The following is a 16,918-nucleotide window of genomic DNA, read 5'->3' as shown; positions in this document are numbered from 1 at the left end:
GAGAGAGGAGAAGGCGTTACAGACCCTTAATTAAACACCGGGAAGCCTGCTGCTACAGGGGACGGGACTGCGAGACCCAGGGTTCCGCGCAGGAGCATCAGAGCGCACCTGGAGTCTCTTCCCGCCCCTGCTCCTCCCTGTTTGCCTGCATCGCTTAAAACAGCTCGCGGCCCCCGCTCCGCGGGAGCCGCTCGCAGCTGTGTCATTGTCCGTGCCTTTGCTTGGATTTCTTGCCTGTTTGAAAGACGCTTCGGAAAGGAGAGAGGAGAAGGCGTTACAGACCCTTAATTAAACACCGGGAAGCCTGCTGCTACAGGGGACGGGACTGCGAGACCCAGGGTTCCGCGCAGGAGCATCAGAGCGCACCTGGAGTCTCTTCCCGCCCCCTACTCCTCCTCCAAAAAACGTGCTACAGACGCACAGCGGGACGCGTGTGCGGGACGCCGGACGAAGCCCGGACAAAGGGCGGACAGTCTTAGACAGTCCGAGACAGGCTGAGACTGGACTGGACACGTTACTCTGCCCTTGTTGACCCTGACCTTTTCTTTACAGTAAGACTAATAATCCTTGAAATTATCGTTTAATCTTCGACATTCTGTATCGTATTATTCTGTGCCCTCTTGTCTTGCCAGTCCGCTAAAGTCTAGGATTTAATACCAACCTCAATCAGAATGCCAAAAAAGAATGTTGTGGTAGGGGGTAATTCCATTGAAAACTATATGGTACAAGTAGTGTCAAAGATCAACAACGATAGGAGACAATCCTTAGGTCTTAGTCATTCCCCTAACTTATCTCCCTTAAGTCCATCACCAGAATCACCATGGATAGATATCCCATCTCAGGCTGAGGGAAGTGTAATCTTAGATCCTGATACACTTGAAAATGGTCCCTCAAATAAGAGTATCAACATAGCTCAGGGTCAAGATACAGCCACGACTAACGTTTCGGACTCGCAGATAGTAGATCTTGAAGAAGATCACACTGCACAAGAGAGTGAGCAGACAAACACAGAAGCTGATCCTCCTGCTCAAGCCCCAGCTCCTCGAGCGATTAGAAAGTGTAGAAACACACAATTACTCCGTGGTGGAGTTTGCTCAGGGAGGAAGAGGGCCGCGTCACCATTGAGAAGTAGGGAAAAAGGTAGGAGGAAAGTAGAAGATGATGAGAAGTCAATGGTGGATGAAGATCTTATATCTAGGATAGCAGAGTTAATTGACACCAAACTCAAAGCTTTAATTAAACCAGTAGTGGCTAAACTGGATAAGTTATCTGCAGATGTAAAAAAGCTGGGTGCAGATCAGAAGAAGATAATGGAAGAGGTGTTAATCATATCTGGAACAGTTAAAAATGTGGTCTTACCTGTAAAAGAGGTATCTGGTCTTCGATTAGATGAAGGTACAACTCCTAACATCATACAGGTAAATCATTTAGAACAGACCTCAACTATCGCGTCCAATCACTCCCCATCAAGGGAGATCCACCCTCCACATCCTCCTGAAATAACCCTACCAAGTGTAGAAGAAGATACACTACACTTCATTGAAGACGCAGCCCCATTAGTGCCGGTATTAGCAAATGCTCCCCCACTAGCGCCGGATCAATCTGAATCCCCCATGGCGCTAACAAGTAAAGCCCTGCATTGGCTATCAGGTAATATGCGGTTGGCCCCATGGGGGAAGCAACAGCTAGCTAGAGATATTAAATCAGCTAGAAGGGCCACATGGATAGGGCAAAATCCTAAAAAATTCAAAGGAGACTGCATAATTATAAATTTTGCAAACTCTGCAGTCTTACCAAATATCCTTCCTAACATTCTACCGCCACAACGAAGGAGAGGTACCATCATCCCTCTTACTCTGGAATTCTTTGGTAAAAAACAAAGGAGCATGACGTATCCTAAGCCTATTCACACCTACACCAGGTCAATATGGCCAGAAAAAACAAACGGCTGGGGCTTTGATGCACCAACTAACAACTGGGGCTATAGTAGGGACAGATATGATCAACCATCACGACCATACCACACAGATCACCAATACTTTAATATCCCCACATCCAATAGGTATGATGTTTTCTCTACTGAGGGTGGGCTGGATGGGGTAGAATGACTACCAGATACATTCTGCAACACTGTCCCTATTGATTGCCTACCAGAAGATACAGGCTTAGTGAATGCTAACGAAGTTTTAAAATCAGAGGCTGGTAATGTTGCGGTATTGGGCGCAGACATCCTTCAAAATGATAATCCTGGTCCACATACTGATACAAACTTAGCTCTTCTTCCAGATCACACCGTGGAGAATTTTGGGTTAGCTCAAGAATGTTACAGTATTGCTATCCCCACTTGTCCATTTGTATATGAGAAAATAGATATAACACAAGGTGGACGTCAAAAATGTAAGGAGGGATTATCATTGTTATCATGGAATATAGCTGGACTCTCTGATAAACTGAAAGACAAAGATTGGTTGCACTTTGTTAAAAAATATCCCATAATATGTCTCCAAGAAACTTGGGTAGTAGGGAGAAACTTATACATTGAAGGATATCAGAGCTTTATAATTCCGGCAATTCCATCTGCTAGTGGAAGAGCTAAAGGGGGTCTGGCTATCTTTGTTAACCTGTCGCTCATATGTCACAAAACTGAACACTACTCTGGTAATAATAACATCCAGATCCTGGAACTCAAAAGGGGTAAAACTAACTTTGTATTGATTAATTTTTATAATGCTGTGAACCAGTTAGGAGATTGCAATATAGAAGCCTTACGTGATTTGCTAGGGGCAAATGACAGCTCTCTGCCACGTCTTAAAATCCTAGTGGGTGACTTTAATACACATTTATGTGGGAACCCTAGCGTGAGACCTGCTGGACAATTGGGTTGTAATAGTATGGAAGGAATACACTTTGAACACTCGCGGAGGGGTACAGGTTTAAACGACTTAATGAATGAAAACAATCTATTCACGGCAATGTCGACAGTACCTGATCAAACTGTATTCCTAACCCCTACCTTTAAAGGTCATGCTACAGGATCATATATAGACCATATTCTTCTTTCAGTTGACTTTGTTAATATCATTGAGGAATTTTTTATCCTTATGAGTATTTACAGCGACCACAACCCTTTATGCATTACTATGGGCACGAGTTTACTTGATAAACGCAACTCTCGAGAGGACCGTGGCCTTTTAAAATGCATTAATGGCAAGCGTCGCCTAAAATGGTCAATGGTGGATTGCGATCAATTTTATACCTCTATTAATGAAGTATGTAACAATGAACTAACGGTATGCACATCTCCTGCATCAGCACCGTTGCAAATCTTGACATCCTTCAAGGAGATAGCCAAGAAGGTGGAGTCATTTTTAACGATACCTATCAAGGGGAAAATCAATTCAAATAGCAACCCGAAATGGTTTGACAGTGACTGTTCGAAGGCTAGTTGTGAGCTTAAGAAAGCCCTAAAAACAAAACCAAGAGATCCACTGATCATCAGGGGCTTGCGGGCTGAATATAAGAAGTCACTGGCCGCTCGCAAGCGAGCAGTTAAAAAAAGTGTATGGGAGTCATTGTTAGACCCCGAGACACTAAAAAACAGTTCGAAGTTCTGGGAGATAATCAATAAACCAATATTTGATTGTCCTAGCATCTCAATTGTGGGCACAAACATCTCAGAGGAAGAATGGATAAACCACTTCAGCTCTATTTTTAAAAACAATGAGTCACAGGCAGAACACAGCTTAAATAAAAGTAGAGAAATTTCACTATGTTTCTCAAATGATGAAATAACTAATGGAATTAAAGGTCTATCAAATAATAAGGCCCCAGGTCCTGACGGGCTTCCGCCTGACCTCTTTAAATCATGTGTAGCACTGTGGGCGCCGGTACTTACAGCAGTAGTTAATGCTGCTGTGTTATGTGGATGCCCAAAATCATGGGGGGTATCTACAATTGTGCCTATATTCAAGAAAGGAGACCGTAGCAGCCCGGTCTGCTACAGACCAATATCACTAATAAACTCCGTGGCAAAAGTGGTAGGAGGAGTCATTTTAAATAGATTGATCAGTTGGTCAGAGGAAAATAATATATTATCTCCAATCCAGTATGGTTTCAGGCCTGGACACTCTACCATCTCTCAATGTCTAAATTTGTATCTTATCATTGGGAAGTATACCAAGGCTCGAAGAGGAACGATTCACATGGCGTTCATGGACCTTTCCTCGGCTTTCGATTGCGTGAACCGTGAAAAGCTCTGGGGCGCCATGGAAAAAATGGGCGTGGATAAAAACTTAGTAAATTTTTTAGAAGATATGCACTCAGATACTAAAGCGAATGTCAGATACACCCAGGACCTAAAAGTGACCAAAGACTTTGGAGTGTATCGGGGCGTCCGGCAAGGGTGCATTTTGGCCCCGTTCCTCTTTAACCTATACATTAATGATTTGGAAGAGCACCTTTTAAGCACCAACACAGATTATCCGTACATTGGTCGAAAAGGACTGCCGGTTCTATTATATGCGGACGACGCAGTCCTTTTATCTAGAACGGCCAATGGACTCCAAATTTTATTAGATTCCTTTCACACATTTATGAAGACAAGAGATTTAAGTATCAACAACACCAAATCCTACATAATGAAGGTTGGTCAAGGCTTTAAAAAATCAAATTGCCTAAACGTAGCTGGGGTAGAAATCCCTGTAACTCAGACATTCTCCTATCTCGGGGTCCTCTTTGACAGTCAACTAAATTGGGGACCCGTGATTCAAAAAAAGAAGGGAGATGTTACTAGGGTAAATGCGGCTATATTGGATTTCTCAAAAAAAATGGGAAATAGTCCAGTTGCCGCTCTACTCCAACTTTACAAGGCCAAAAGTGTAACCACAGCTTGTTATGGCAGTGAAATATGGGGATATGTTCCCCTGGATGCACTACAGATAGTTGAAAACAATTTTTAAAACAGATTTTAAGGGTCCCCAGGGGTACAGCAAATTTTTCTGTGCATGAAGAACTGGGGGTTCCGTACGTATGCGATAAAATTGCAGTGAATCCCCTGCTATGCTGGATGAATTGTTGGCTAAATGACAATATCCCACTTACCAAGCTTATTCTAAGAGAAGCACTTACATGGGATAACAGAAAGGAGGTTCCTTGGCTTAAGTACTTATCTAAGTGCTTTACTGATCTAGGCCGCTCTGAACTTTTTCTATTTCCGGAATCCATCACTAAAATGGATCTTATTACGGTCAAAAATGCTTTTATTGACTCTAGACAACAGGAAAGGGAATCATGTGAACTAAAAAAAGAAAGTGTACGTAACCATATATTAATTAAAAGCACTTTGTTTACGGAACCCTACCTGACATGGCAAATGTCGAGCTACGACCGTTTCCTGCTGACAAGGTTCAGGTTCAACCTGTTTCATTTTTTGTTGGCTGTTCCTAGGGGTTCTCATCGAGGTCAAGTGTTGCCGGCTTGCGGCTGCGACGATAAGTCTCCGCAAGACCTGGCACACTTTCTGTTTTTTTGTCCTTTTTATGCCATACCAAGGAAGCTATACTTGAAACCCTGTTTGAAAAAATTGAACTTTGTACAATTTCGCCCTGCACAACATTTTCTACAGCTGCTAAACTGTGAATACACTTTGTTCATATGTAGTTTTTTTAAAGTTGGCAGTTAAATTCAGAAACAGTATGGAAGGATAATAATACTGATATATGAATTGTTATTTATATTTGTTGTTAAAGGAATTCTATTTTTAAACGGTCTTCAATGTCTGATATAGTCCAGTACCCTTAATTGTGTGATTTTTAATTGCAATTGAATTCTCTCTTTTAGATGATTATGTGTTTTATTAATTGTAATGTAAATACTTTTATGGTTGTCAAAACGAACAACCGAATAAAGTTTATTTGACTTGACTCCTCCGCCACACTGCTAGGCCCTGCACTCCAAGCACGACCTGAGAAGAGCACCTCTCTCTCTCTCTCACACACACTACACTAAGAAGCTTCCTAAGCTTTCAGCAAAAATACAACAGCCTGCCAACCACTCATTTGCCAAGGCTAGTACCCGTCTGAAAATGTGCGCAGCAAACCACAGCAGGGTACAACGTGCTATATTATAATACAATACAAGTGGAGAGAGGGGTGAGGTGAAGTGTGGCAAGGATATTGGCCTGCTGCCAGCACCATACTTGGACCCTTTGGACTCTGCTGTGCCGTGCAGTCGGTAACCCCCTATTCAGTCCAATGCATTAGTATTTCTGTGAGGTGGGCTAACCTGTCACATTTTAAAGATCATTAGGTTCATTTGGCAGGAGTAGTGCCATTTTGGTAACAGCGTCTCGTAACCAAGGGCTATAGGCCATATAACCTATGGCACATTGGGAGCAGGGTCGGCCTGGCCTGTAGGGCAATCAGGCAGTGCCCTATGGGCTGGTCTAACAAGTTAGCGTGTAGGCCATTTTGTTTGGCTGTTTGGGGTGTATGTTATGAGCAGACTGACCATTATAGTACTTTTAGATTCCCTGATTTTACCACATGCATTGCCTGCTGCAAACACAAATGCATATCGTCTCCCATACCTTGCAATACCCACACAAGGTGTCTTTACAAGTTCAAAACTGGGTTGATTTGTAAATGTGGGGATTTTTTTTAGCTACCTGGGTCTCAAATGGGGGCTACTTTAATTTTGGCGCTTGCCTATTTTTTGTTCCAGTACGACCCTGCTTGGGAGACATACTGGGGTTTCATAGCTAACCTATGGCAAAAGCATCACTTCCTGGTGGGATGTGGGAATGCAGAAGGGGCAATTAGGAGATATGGGGGAATATTGAAGGGAGGTAGTGTTTTCACCTAACACCACACAACCTTTTAAATACCATTTTGTGCAATGCTTGGGAACGCCGGGAATGCCACATTCCTGAAGGAAATGGTGCATTGAGACAACCTCTAGTCTCAGAATATCCTTTTCAGCATGGCGTCTAGCTGGTCCGAGATCAGGAATGACAGGAGAGCTTGTGACGCATTTGGCTTATTTAAGGAGTGTATAGAAGAAATAAAAGAGTCTTTGCTTGTGCAGATACAGTGCAGTAAGAGTTGTGCAAATCTAGACACATGACATTACCAAAGGAACAACCCCTATTAATAAGACAGACAAGATATAACAAGCCTGCAAGAGAAATAAAAAAGGGTTAATTAGTCATCTTCCGCATGAAAAATAGGGGGCACGGGGGAAATATTTATCAAAGTTTTGCATCACCCTTGCAACAAGTAAGGTAACGCAAGGGCAACTCAAAACCTAGATGAGATTTACCAGGCCACGCAAAGCCTCCTTGGGTGGCCCTGTGGTGCATGGTAAATCTGGAGTAACACAGAGTAGCATACGTTGCTGCCTTGCATTACTCTACCCCAGGGAGTTGTTCCATGAGTGACGCATGGGTGTTCTCCTGCATCCATCCATGGATTTTGGTCCATTCCCTCAATTACTGTGAGTGGCAGACCTGGTAATGCGTCAAAATGCTACGCCTTGCCTGGGGAGGTGTAACTAGGAGAAATATCTTTATTTCTTTTTGTATTCTTCTCTTTCTGCGTGTGCTGCATTCTGCAGCACTCATAGAATGAGGAAAACAACTCAAAGTATAGTTTTTGTGCAGGAAGGTGTCCTTTTCTGCAAAGAAACAATCCTGCCTGCAATGCAGGCGCCCTTGCACCATGGTGGGAGCTGAGAGAGCATGTGTTCACCTCTTCACTGACCTCGAGTGTCAGCAGATAGCTCATCAGGACATCTGCTGACACCATGGTGCAAGTGTGTTGGTGCTAGGCAGTACAAGTGCACCAGTGTAAGGAGAGAGCAGCAATGCGCCATATCTTGATCAATATAATGCATTCCTGCACTCTAACTTTCATGCAGGGCAGCACAGCAAGGTGTCTTGCTGCATTTGGTGAAAAAATATATAAATATGGCTCTAAGGTTAGTAGACAGCTAAAATTACAGACAAAAATGGCAGTATGCTCATTGGGTAGCATGAGTGGAGTTCAGATTCAATTAGAAGTGTGATCTGAAGTCATCCGGGCTTCATACACTCCCTTAAGAGCCTGGCCCATTAACATGCACTGGGCACCCACCTGCAAGCAGGATGTCTCTGCCTCGTGCCGCTCCTCCAGCTCCATGATCTGCTTCTCAAGGCTTCCCTTAATGTCCAGCTCTGCGTCTAGCTCTGTATTCTTGCTCTGGAGCTCCCGGGCCTGCTGCTTCACTTCCTGCCTGGCTGCCTGTAGGGTCTCTGTGGTGATCCGGTCCATTTGGCTCACTTTCTCGGCCCTGCAGCAGAACCACTCCTCGATCTGTCCAAGGTCCCCACTGGGATGGCTCTGCAGCATAGTTCGAATATCCCGTAAGGTGGAGGCGAGGTCCTGGGGCTCTTTCTTCTCCACGCCAACCTTAGTACTGCGTACGTGCATCTTTGCTGACTCCATGTCTTCCTCATGACCCTTCTTCAAGGCTTCAATTTCGTCCAGGAAAGACTGGACCTTCTGATGAAGCTCTTTCTTGATTATGTGAGTCCGGCTGATCTCATCTTCCAAGACTCTGATGGCCAGCTCAGTCGACTCTCGCGCTCGAGCTTCCTGCTCACCTCTGGACCAAATTGCTTGGATGTCCTTCTCCAAACCCTGGGATCGCAATTTTTCAGCTGATTTTTGGAGGCCTATGTCTCGGATGAGGTCCCTTAAGCCATCAACCTCTGCCTGCAAGGGCCTGGTGGACTCCAGTACAGTAGCCTCAGCTTCTTTCAACTGCAGTACCTCTACCTCCAGCTTTTCGTTCTCCACCTCCAGTCGATGCACCTTTTCAATGAAGGCCGAGAAGCGCCCGTTGACGTCCCGCAAGACCTCCTTCTCATTCATGGCCAGGCCATTTGTCTTAGGACACCTGTCCAGGTCAGTGGACCGGTAACCAACTGACCAGGGCTGGCATTTGACAAGACCAGCAGAAGCGGGAGAGCTGCGGACAGACATGCCGGGATCTACTGAGAGTGATCCGGCCCCAGTTGCCTGAAGCCTGGAGAAATCCTTCTCTCTCCCTCTTCTGGGCAAAGAATAAAACGCTGCACCCGAGCTCTGAGCCATGCCAGTGCTCCGAAGAGACACCCTGCAGTTCCCACATCCGGCCTTTTATAGACTCCATTTTCAAATGACATAGCAAGAAAACCCCTCACACCTATGCACAAACGGCGAATCCATGAGCAAAATGCTGATCCCAGACGCAGCTAATTGGATTCTTGACGGATCCGTCTTTCCTTGCTGATGGTCATCAGGTTACTAATGACTCTGGACGGAAGCCATCTTGTGGCGGAAACCCGCAGCGCTTGGTCGTCTCTGGAAGGCGACGTCACTCTCAGGCCCTCGAACCCTTGCTTTCTATGACACTATTCTATTTAAATTAGCAAAGTGCCAGTCAGCGCTCCGAGTACGGGGCTCCATCAGCCCCCCCCCCCCCCCCCCACACACACACATTGCAGTGCTTCTGACAGGCCGAATAGTCTGAGGCAGAGGCAGTCACGTGAACTCACCTCTGAAAATCAGAGAATTATTAATCACATATCAGGCAGAGTCAGGGGCTAAAGAGGGTAGCTGCATCCCCAGCCGAGCAGGGTGCCCCAAACCCTCAGGGCTCTTCAAAAGCTTCAGCCACTCCCCCAACCCATTCAGCATAAAGCCAATGTTTATCTGTGACATGTGGGACCCCTCTTCATATTCCACTGGGTTACCCCATCATGCTGCGTTACGTCACTGGGAAGAGTCTAAGAAAAAGAATGTGACGGAGCAGCGAGTTACTTGGCGGGGTCCAGACCTCCTAAAGCTTGGAAAGGCCGGGTCATTCGCATTCGAGACCTTGCGAATGTTTGTAATAATCGAATTTATATTTCTTACAATGACTTACGATATTTTTGAGTAAACAGTGCTGTTTGTTCAGACCTTCCCGGGACTGTTTCTCATTGGGTAACATCACCGCTCTCACCAACAGGGGCCTCACACCACAGGGGTGCCTGCCCCCGGGGCCCCAGCTCTCGTCTGGAAATGGCAGCTGCAGGTGCATCAAAGGTGCTGTGGGTCAAGACGATAGAAATTATAATCAACCCCAATGATTTTCGCATCCACCAATCAGCCTGCAAGACCGCATCTCTACAATGTTTTTTTCACATGCTCACATCGTGTTACATACTAGCAAATCTAGTTATAGAATTGTATAACAAGGAGGGTTTGTTCTTCCTTTATGGCAGTGCTGGACTCTGCTGCGCACTGCCCCACTGGGTCCCACACTATCACTGCTGGGCCTTCATTTGCAGATCTATGAACCTGAGCTTCACACTGTTGAGCACATTAAAGGAGGTCTCACTGAGCTCCAGGCGGTCACTGGTGGACTCCATGATGCACCCTCAACCATTGCGCCCTACACTGCCTCGCAGTGCGTCACTTCCGCACTCCGTCACATTCCAAATGGACTCAGCTCTGCAACCTCCCTCACTGGGTCACGCTACTTACTGCAGTGCTCTGTGCTGCACGTGCCACAACTGGACCCAATACTAACCCCCTTTGCTAATTGAATCTCCACTATACACACCTGGACGGCTGGACCGTTGGCTAAAGCGTCAAAACTATCACTGCCCGATTGTATTCCACGCGACATCTCTGAGCCTTTCTGTATTTCACTAACACTAACTAATTTTCTGCTGTGCACATTTAGGGCTAGATGTAGGTAGAAAAGATTTACCGAATTTAAATTACCGAATTTTACCGATTCGGTAATTTAAATTCGGTAAATCTATGGGTCCGATATGTAGGTATTCCAGATGTGCTGGAATACCGAATCGGATGAATTCGGTATTTACCGATTCGGTAAATACCGAATCGGTAATGCCCATTCATTCCTATGGGCTTTGAAGCCCATAGGAATGAATGGGCATTACCGATTCGGTATTTACCGAATCGGTAAATACCGAATTCATCCGATTCGCCCATAGGAATGAATGGGCATTACCGATTCGGTATTTACCGAATCGGTAAATACCGAATTCATCCGATTCGGTATTCCAGCACATCTGGAATACCTACATATCGGACCCATAGATTTACCGAATTTAAATTACCGAATCGGTAAAATTCGGTAATTTAAATTCGGTAAATCTTTTCTACCTACATCTAGCCCTTAGTCATTTAGGGCCCGATGTAGGTAGCCCTTTACCGATCGGAATCGGCCGAAAATACCGATTTTCGGCCGTTTCCGATCGGTAAAGGGCTATCGAGATGTAGGGGCACATTTTCGGTAATTTTACCGAATCGTTATCATTACCGAATCGGTAAATTTACCGAATCGGTAATATTTACCGATTCGGTAATGATAACGATTCGGTAAAATTACCGAAAATGCAATGTAGGTAGCCAATGTTCCATCAGCACATGGCTTACAGAATCGGTATTTTACCATGGAATACAAATCCATGGTAAAATACCGATTCCTGTGTACATGCACATCTGTGCATGTACACATGTGCCATGTGACAGACAGACGTGCCCTTAGGGCATGTCTGTGTGCCACATTGCACACATGCCCGTTTTGGGGGTGCTAGAGGGTGTCAAAGTGACACCCCCTGCACCCTTACCAAATTCGGTATTTACCGATTCGGTAAATACCGATTCGGTATTTGACTTTAATCCTATGGGCTTCAAAGGCCCATAGGATTCAACAGCAAATACCGATTCGGTATTTACCGAATCGGTAAATACCGAATTTGTAAGGAATCGGTAACGATTCCAGATGTTGGGACCTACATCCCATTTACCGATTTTGAAATACCGATTCGGTAAAATTCGGTATTTCAAATTCGGAAAATGGGATTTACCTACATCGGGCCCTTATTTATTTATATATTCAATTTCAATACCTTTGGTTTGGTACATTACAAATAACGAGGGCACGTTTCTGGATATGAATTGCAATCAGGCATGAAAGGCAGTTTGAGCAACAATTCTTAAGCAAGAAAGTGGGGGGAGCTGGCACCCAGCATCGGCGTCATTTGGGGATCGCCAGGGGTTTCAGCTGCGATCCCTGGCTTGCTTTCCGCGAACCCTGGCAAAGGATTGCAATCTCTGGCCTGGTAAATCGCAGTCGCAGTGTCAGAAACTCTAATGAGCCATGTTTACTTTCAGTGCTGCTCGGGTACCTCAGACTGGACTCCAATAAAAAGGCCTCTCGGTGTGTCCTGTCCCTGTCCATGTGATAGGAGCACCAAACACAGGCGAGAGAAAGACAGCAAGGGGGGGGGGGGGGGGGGTAGGGGAGGAATGACAAAAGGAAGAGTAGAAAGACAACACTTCAGACACACAGGTTAGTGATCAAGAGACAAGGACAGGTGTGTGTGTGTCAGAGAGACAAAGACAGAATGAGAAATTAAAACGACATTTGAGACAGGTGACGTGTGAGAGGAATATAGACAGGTGTGAAAGGGAGTAAGACAGCTGAGAGTGATAGGAGACAGCTACATTGATGACAAATAGCCGAGAGTCAGAGCGAGGGGAAGACCAGTGAGAGAGGATGACAGTATAAGAGATGTGAGACAGATTTGAACGATGTGAGAGACTGGCGAGAAAGAGTCTGTTCAGAGAGGAGGGCGGAAGTTGGTAGAGGAGATAGTTAAGGGATGTGATAGAGCCAATGATGAAAAGAAACATAAGTCTGTACCTGAGAACGTGACATTATATTGCAAAACATTGCTTACAAGGTAATTGGTGCAGAAATTGTCTGTGTGCAGAGTGAGACAGAAAAAGAAACGATGGTGTGTGTTGAAAGATAGCTGCAAGTTTTCCATTTTGAATTCAAGGCCTACCTATATTGATAAGTGTTAGCACGAACACAGAGCTCCTTCTACATAATCTCTTCATTTCAACCACATGTTAACTTTCTTGAGCGTGTTAGTACAGGAATGTATAAAACCCTTTATCACGTGATAGGGAATCGGCGAACTCAGGGATGCTGTGTGACCTGGTGTGCCCAGTTCTGTGATCGCAGGGGAGATCCAGGCTCAGTGACACGTTTCAGGAACAGCACCACCCAGAATTCCACTTTCCAACAGCACTGTCTCTGGTAAAATATATCAACCCTGTTGGACAGAGTGGCTAGATGGGGGAAGGGGTAGAGTTTGGGAACACCAGGGTAGGATACCTGAAAGAAGGGTTGTTAGGCAAGGGCAGTTTCTTCAGTAGGACTCAGGAGCTGCGTCCCTCTGAAATGCCGATACATTTACACAAGCGCATATTAAATTGATCGATTTTTTTAGAGATATGATCTTATCTCCAAATAAATTGATGCATTTAAGTCTGGGCTGTCTGTTTCAGGCTGCCTGCCCCGCCTCACTCTGAAGCTGGAGACGGACGGCGCAGGGCTTTCTGTTTGAAAGCCCTTCATTGCCATTGGTTGTATGTAATCTATAGGCCAGTGACGCAATAAGAGTCACAGTTTCGGGCATTGAAGCCTTCATTCCTGTGTGATTTCAGACGTCCAACATTCAAGACATAGATCTTACTCACTATGTGAAAGTGGCTGCAAGCACGTCTGATTTGGTGCCTTGTTATCGGTAATGGTAAGGGTTTGCTTGCTAACGTTGTGTTATGTATATTGTGTTGAGACCCCTAATCACGCTAACCTCTCCCATGTGACACCCCTCACCCTCGCTGCAGATCACTTGCTTCTTTAGAAGTGGAGCTGCAGCATTTGTTCCCACACTAAATGGATCCAAATAAGGAGCAGGGTTCTTGTTCCCTTGTGAAGTTGATCCAAATATCTGAGCCAAGCCCAAAGCAAGAGATATGTACTTACTGTGGGGCATGTGCTTACAGTAGACAGTTCTGGGATGTATGACATTAATACTGGCCCTGTCTTCATGCCCCTAAGTTAACCCTGATGGCAAAAACATGGATTCACTTGCAAATAATAAATGTTAAAAACGTCGAGGGAATGCATTTCAGCTATTTAGTTCCTCTCATTTCACATGCTTTACTTAATCTTGCATTCCCCAAGAGTTAGCTATTTTACAATGATGTTGTTTATCTATTTTTTTTTCTGTGCATACTTTGAGGCTTGATCCATGTCAGATGTTTATGGGGGGCTTTGATTGAGAGCTAAGGCTGAAGCCAAACAAAGTGCCTTTCAGTGGGTTGGCCTCATTGCAGAGCACACAGAACAATCTTTATGTATTCCATTTGCAACTGAAATTCTGTGGGGATGTGTGTGAAGGGGTACACATATGTCAAAATATTTGGAAAGCAAAAGTAAGAGAAATTAAAGTACTTAAATTTGAGGGAGTGCAGTGCATGTTTGGGCGGTGAAGTGACAGAGATGCGAGGAAGAGCATTCGGAAAGAGTGAAAAGAGGATGCTGAAGAGGAAAGAGAGTGGGTTGAAAATGTGCAGATGGACAAGATGGGATTTGTATGCACAGATGTGGGTCCCTTGCTCACTGTGCCACTGGATTCAATCTAGCCTGGCTGAAGAAGGGCGTAATACCCTGAAACCGGTCCCAGGTTGCTTGTTTCCGGTCCAGGGAGGACCTGGCTCGGCAGTTCGGTCTGGACTCTTCCCATGGGGCACAGGGTCAAGACTGATTTGCATATGGCTTGGTCCAAACTGGGGTGGCGTAGTGGGCAAAAGAACAATGGATTTAACCCAGAGCTTTTGACTGGGGGAGAATGTTTGCATTGTCAGCAATCCGTCCATCATTTGTTTGCTACAACACTTTTCACCCTAAGTGGGATGGGTATGCCCAGACGTGGATCCGTTGTTCACTCTGCCACTGAATTTAACCTAGCCTGGCTCATGAAGGGTGACATACCCTGAAACCGGCCCCAGGATACTTGTTTCCGGTCCAGGGAGGACCTTGCCTGGCAGTTCGGTCTGGACTGTTCCCATGGGGCACAGGGTCAAGACTGATTTGCATATGGCTTGGGCCAAACTGGGGTGGCGTAGTGGAAAGAACACAATGGATTTAACCCAGATCTTTTGACTGGGGAAGAATGTTTGCATTGTCAGCATTCCCTCCATCATTTGTTTGCGGTAACACATAACTAACATAAAGCACAAATAACTGAAGGTCAAAACTCCTTCCACAGGCCTCAATGCTATTTAATTCACAGACTCAGTATTTCAGAATTTAAAAATTTCCAATGTTAATTATTTATAAGAAATCATTGTTGTTACTCATTTATCCTAAACAGCTAACACCCAGTGTCAAAGCCAATCACACTGACAGGCTTTAGGTGTATGTCAGTTGTTGTGTCATTTAGCTGGATAAAATTACATCTCAGAGAGAAACCAAAATACCGGTCAGGTGGTACACTATAGGAAAAACAGAAATGTATTTGAAATGTTCCTTTATAGAGAGGCCCCCATTTTTCATCTCATGTAAAGACCTGTCTGCACATATTTCTTTATGACTGGTTGCATCCAGCATCTGTGGGTGCTTCCCGAAGTCTGGTTAGAGCATATTTTTCCGAAGTTAATGCTGCATGCAGTGCAAGACACTGGGCAAGCATACATTTTTAAGGGCTAAAGTTGTCATGCTGTACAATTTATACAATACAGTAACTGTTGAGCATATCAATGCAGGAAGATATGGTGCAGTTTTTAATGTTTTTAATATTTCAAGACTATACGTTCCCACTGCCCAATAAGGCTTAAATTATCACTACATTTATTTGCTTCAAAATGCACCATTTGCCAATCTTTTTTTCATTTCTTTCTCGGGAGAGGGACTTACCCTGGACCCCAGGTTTGTTAATTGAACTTGTTCACATCGCTCGCTATATAAAAGTCATGCCCAACGTTTACGCCTCACCACTTTCAAATATCACCAGCCGCCACTGTTGTTAGGCAATAGTTGGTACACAGAATTAGATGTGAATCATCCTCTTTTAACTTAGATACCATTGCATCGTAACTTGAGCATCAGTTAGCCTAGTGGTAGCAAATTGCTATATGAATGTGTTGTTAAATTAAACACAGAACATTCAAATTGCTGTACCCTTAGTGCATTTCCACTATACAGGATTGTAACATTTTGTGAAGCCAAGGCATAACATAATGTACAAAGAATCATTTTCTCCCATGACACACTTAGCAACAAAACGAAGTAGCTGTTAACAACACAGCACCATAGCCACTGATGTGAGAGCGTAAAGGAAATGAACTTCCTCTAAAGGTTAGCTGGCATTTAGATTATGCCTACCCCCGTAACTCTCAATTTCAAAATAAAGTAAAAAACAGAATATCAGATTAGTGTAGTCTCCTCCCTTGAACACAGAAATAGTGGGACAGCAGAGAATACTTAATGTCCAAGCAAGTGTTATACAAGCCACAGACATGATCATATACCGTCCGTGTATTTCCCGCAGCGCAGGAATCTCTGCAAATGCAGAAGCGACCTGGAGCATAGACCCAAAGCCTCCAGCGAACCCTGGAACTCCCCCGGGGTGCCGGCAGACCGAGAGTGTGCATGAGAAATGCCCACATGCACACAACTCAAAAGGCTCCAAATACCGCACTGGCATTCAGAAGGAAACTGTCAAATCCAGTGAACCCTCTCACAGGCTTTTGTCCGCCCAGACTCAGGCTACCACGAATAGCAGGCACTGGTCACATGATTCTTCAGTCCCTTTTACTTTTGTTGACCATTGGGGAACAAAGGTTCAATTCCTCACCTACTATGCGTGTCTTGCAATCCAGGGAATACACGGTGGCCATCTTGGAGTGGAGTTCACCTTATGAAATTGTCTTCATCACTGCCACAATTTCGACCCACAGCCAAATGTTGTTTACATTATATGACAGATCCTCTGTTTCATCTCAGCAGTCATATTGAACGC

The 16,918-nt window shown here is 44.8% G+C and overlaps 1 protein-coding gene across 1 annotated transcript; it reads right to left on the bottom strand.

Annotated features, from left to right (window-relative positions):
• Positions 1-8,045: 8,045 nt before the first annotated feature.
• LOC147711370 (alpha-internexin-like) lies at positions 8,046-9,020 on the bottom strand. The gene has a single exon (XM_086919473.1). It carries the CDS (start codon positions 9,018-9,020, stop codon positions 8,046-8,048), a length of 975 nt encoding a protein of 324 aa, XP_086775599.1.
• Between the last annotated feature and the right edge of the window lie 7,898 nt (positions 9,021-16,918).

Source organism: Lissotriton vulgaris, chromosome 5 (genome assembly GCF_964263255.1).
Source record: "Lissotriton vulgaris chromosome 5, aLisVul1.2, whole genome shotgun sequence".
NCBI classification, from domain to species: domain Eukaryota; kingdom Metazoa; phylum Chordata; class Amphibia; order Caudata; family Salamandridae; genus Lissotriton; species Lissotriton vulgaris.
The sequence above is the reverse complement of the archived record's forward strand: the minus strand, read 5'-3'. Positions and strand labels throughout refer to the sequence as shown.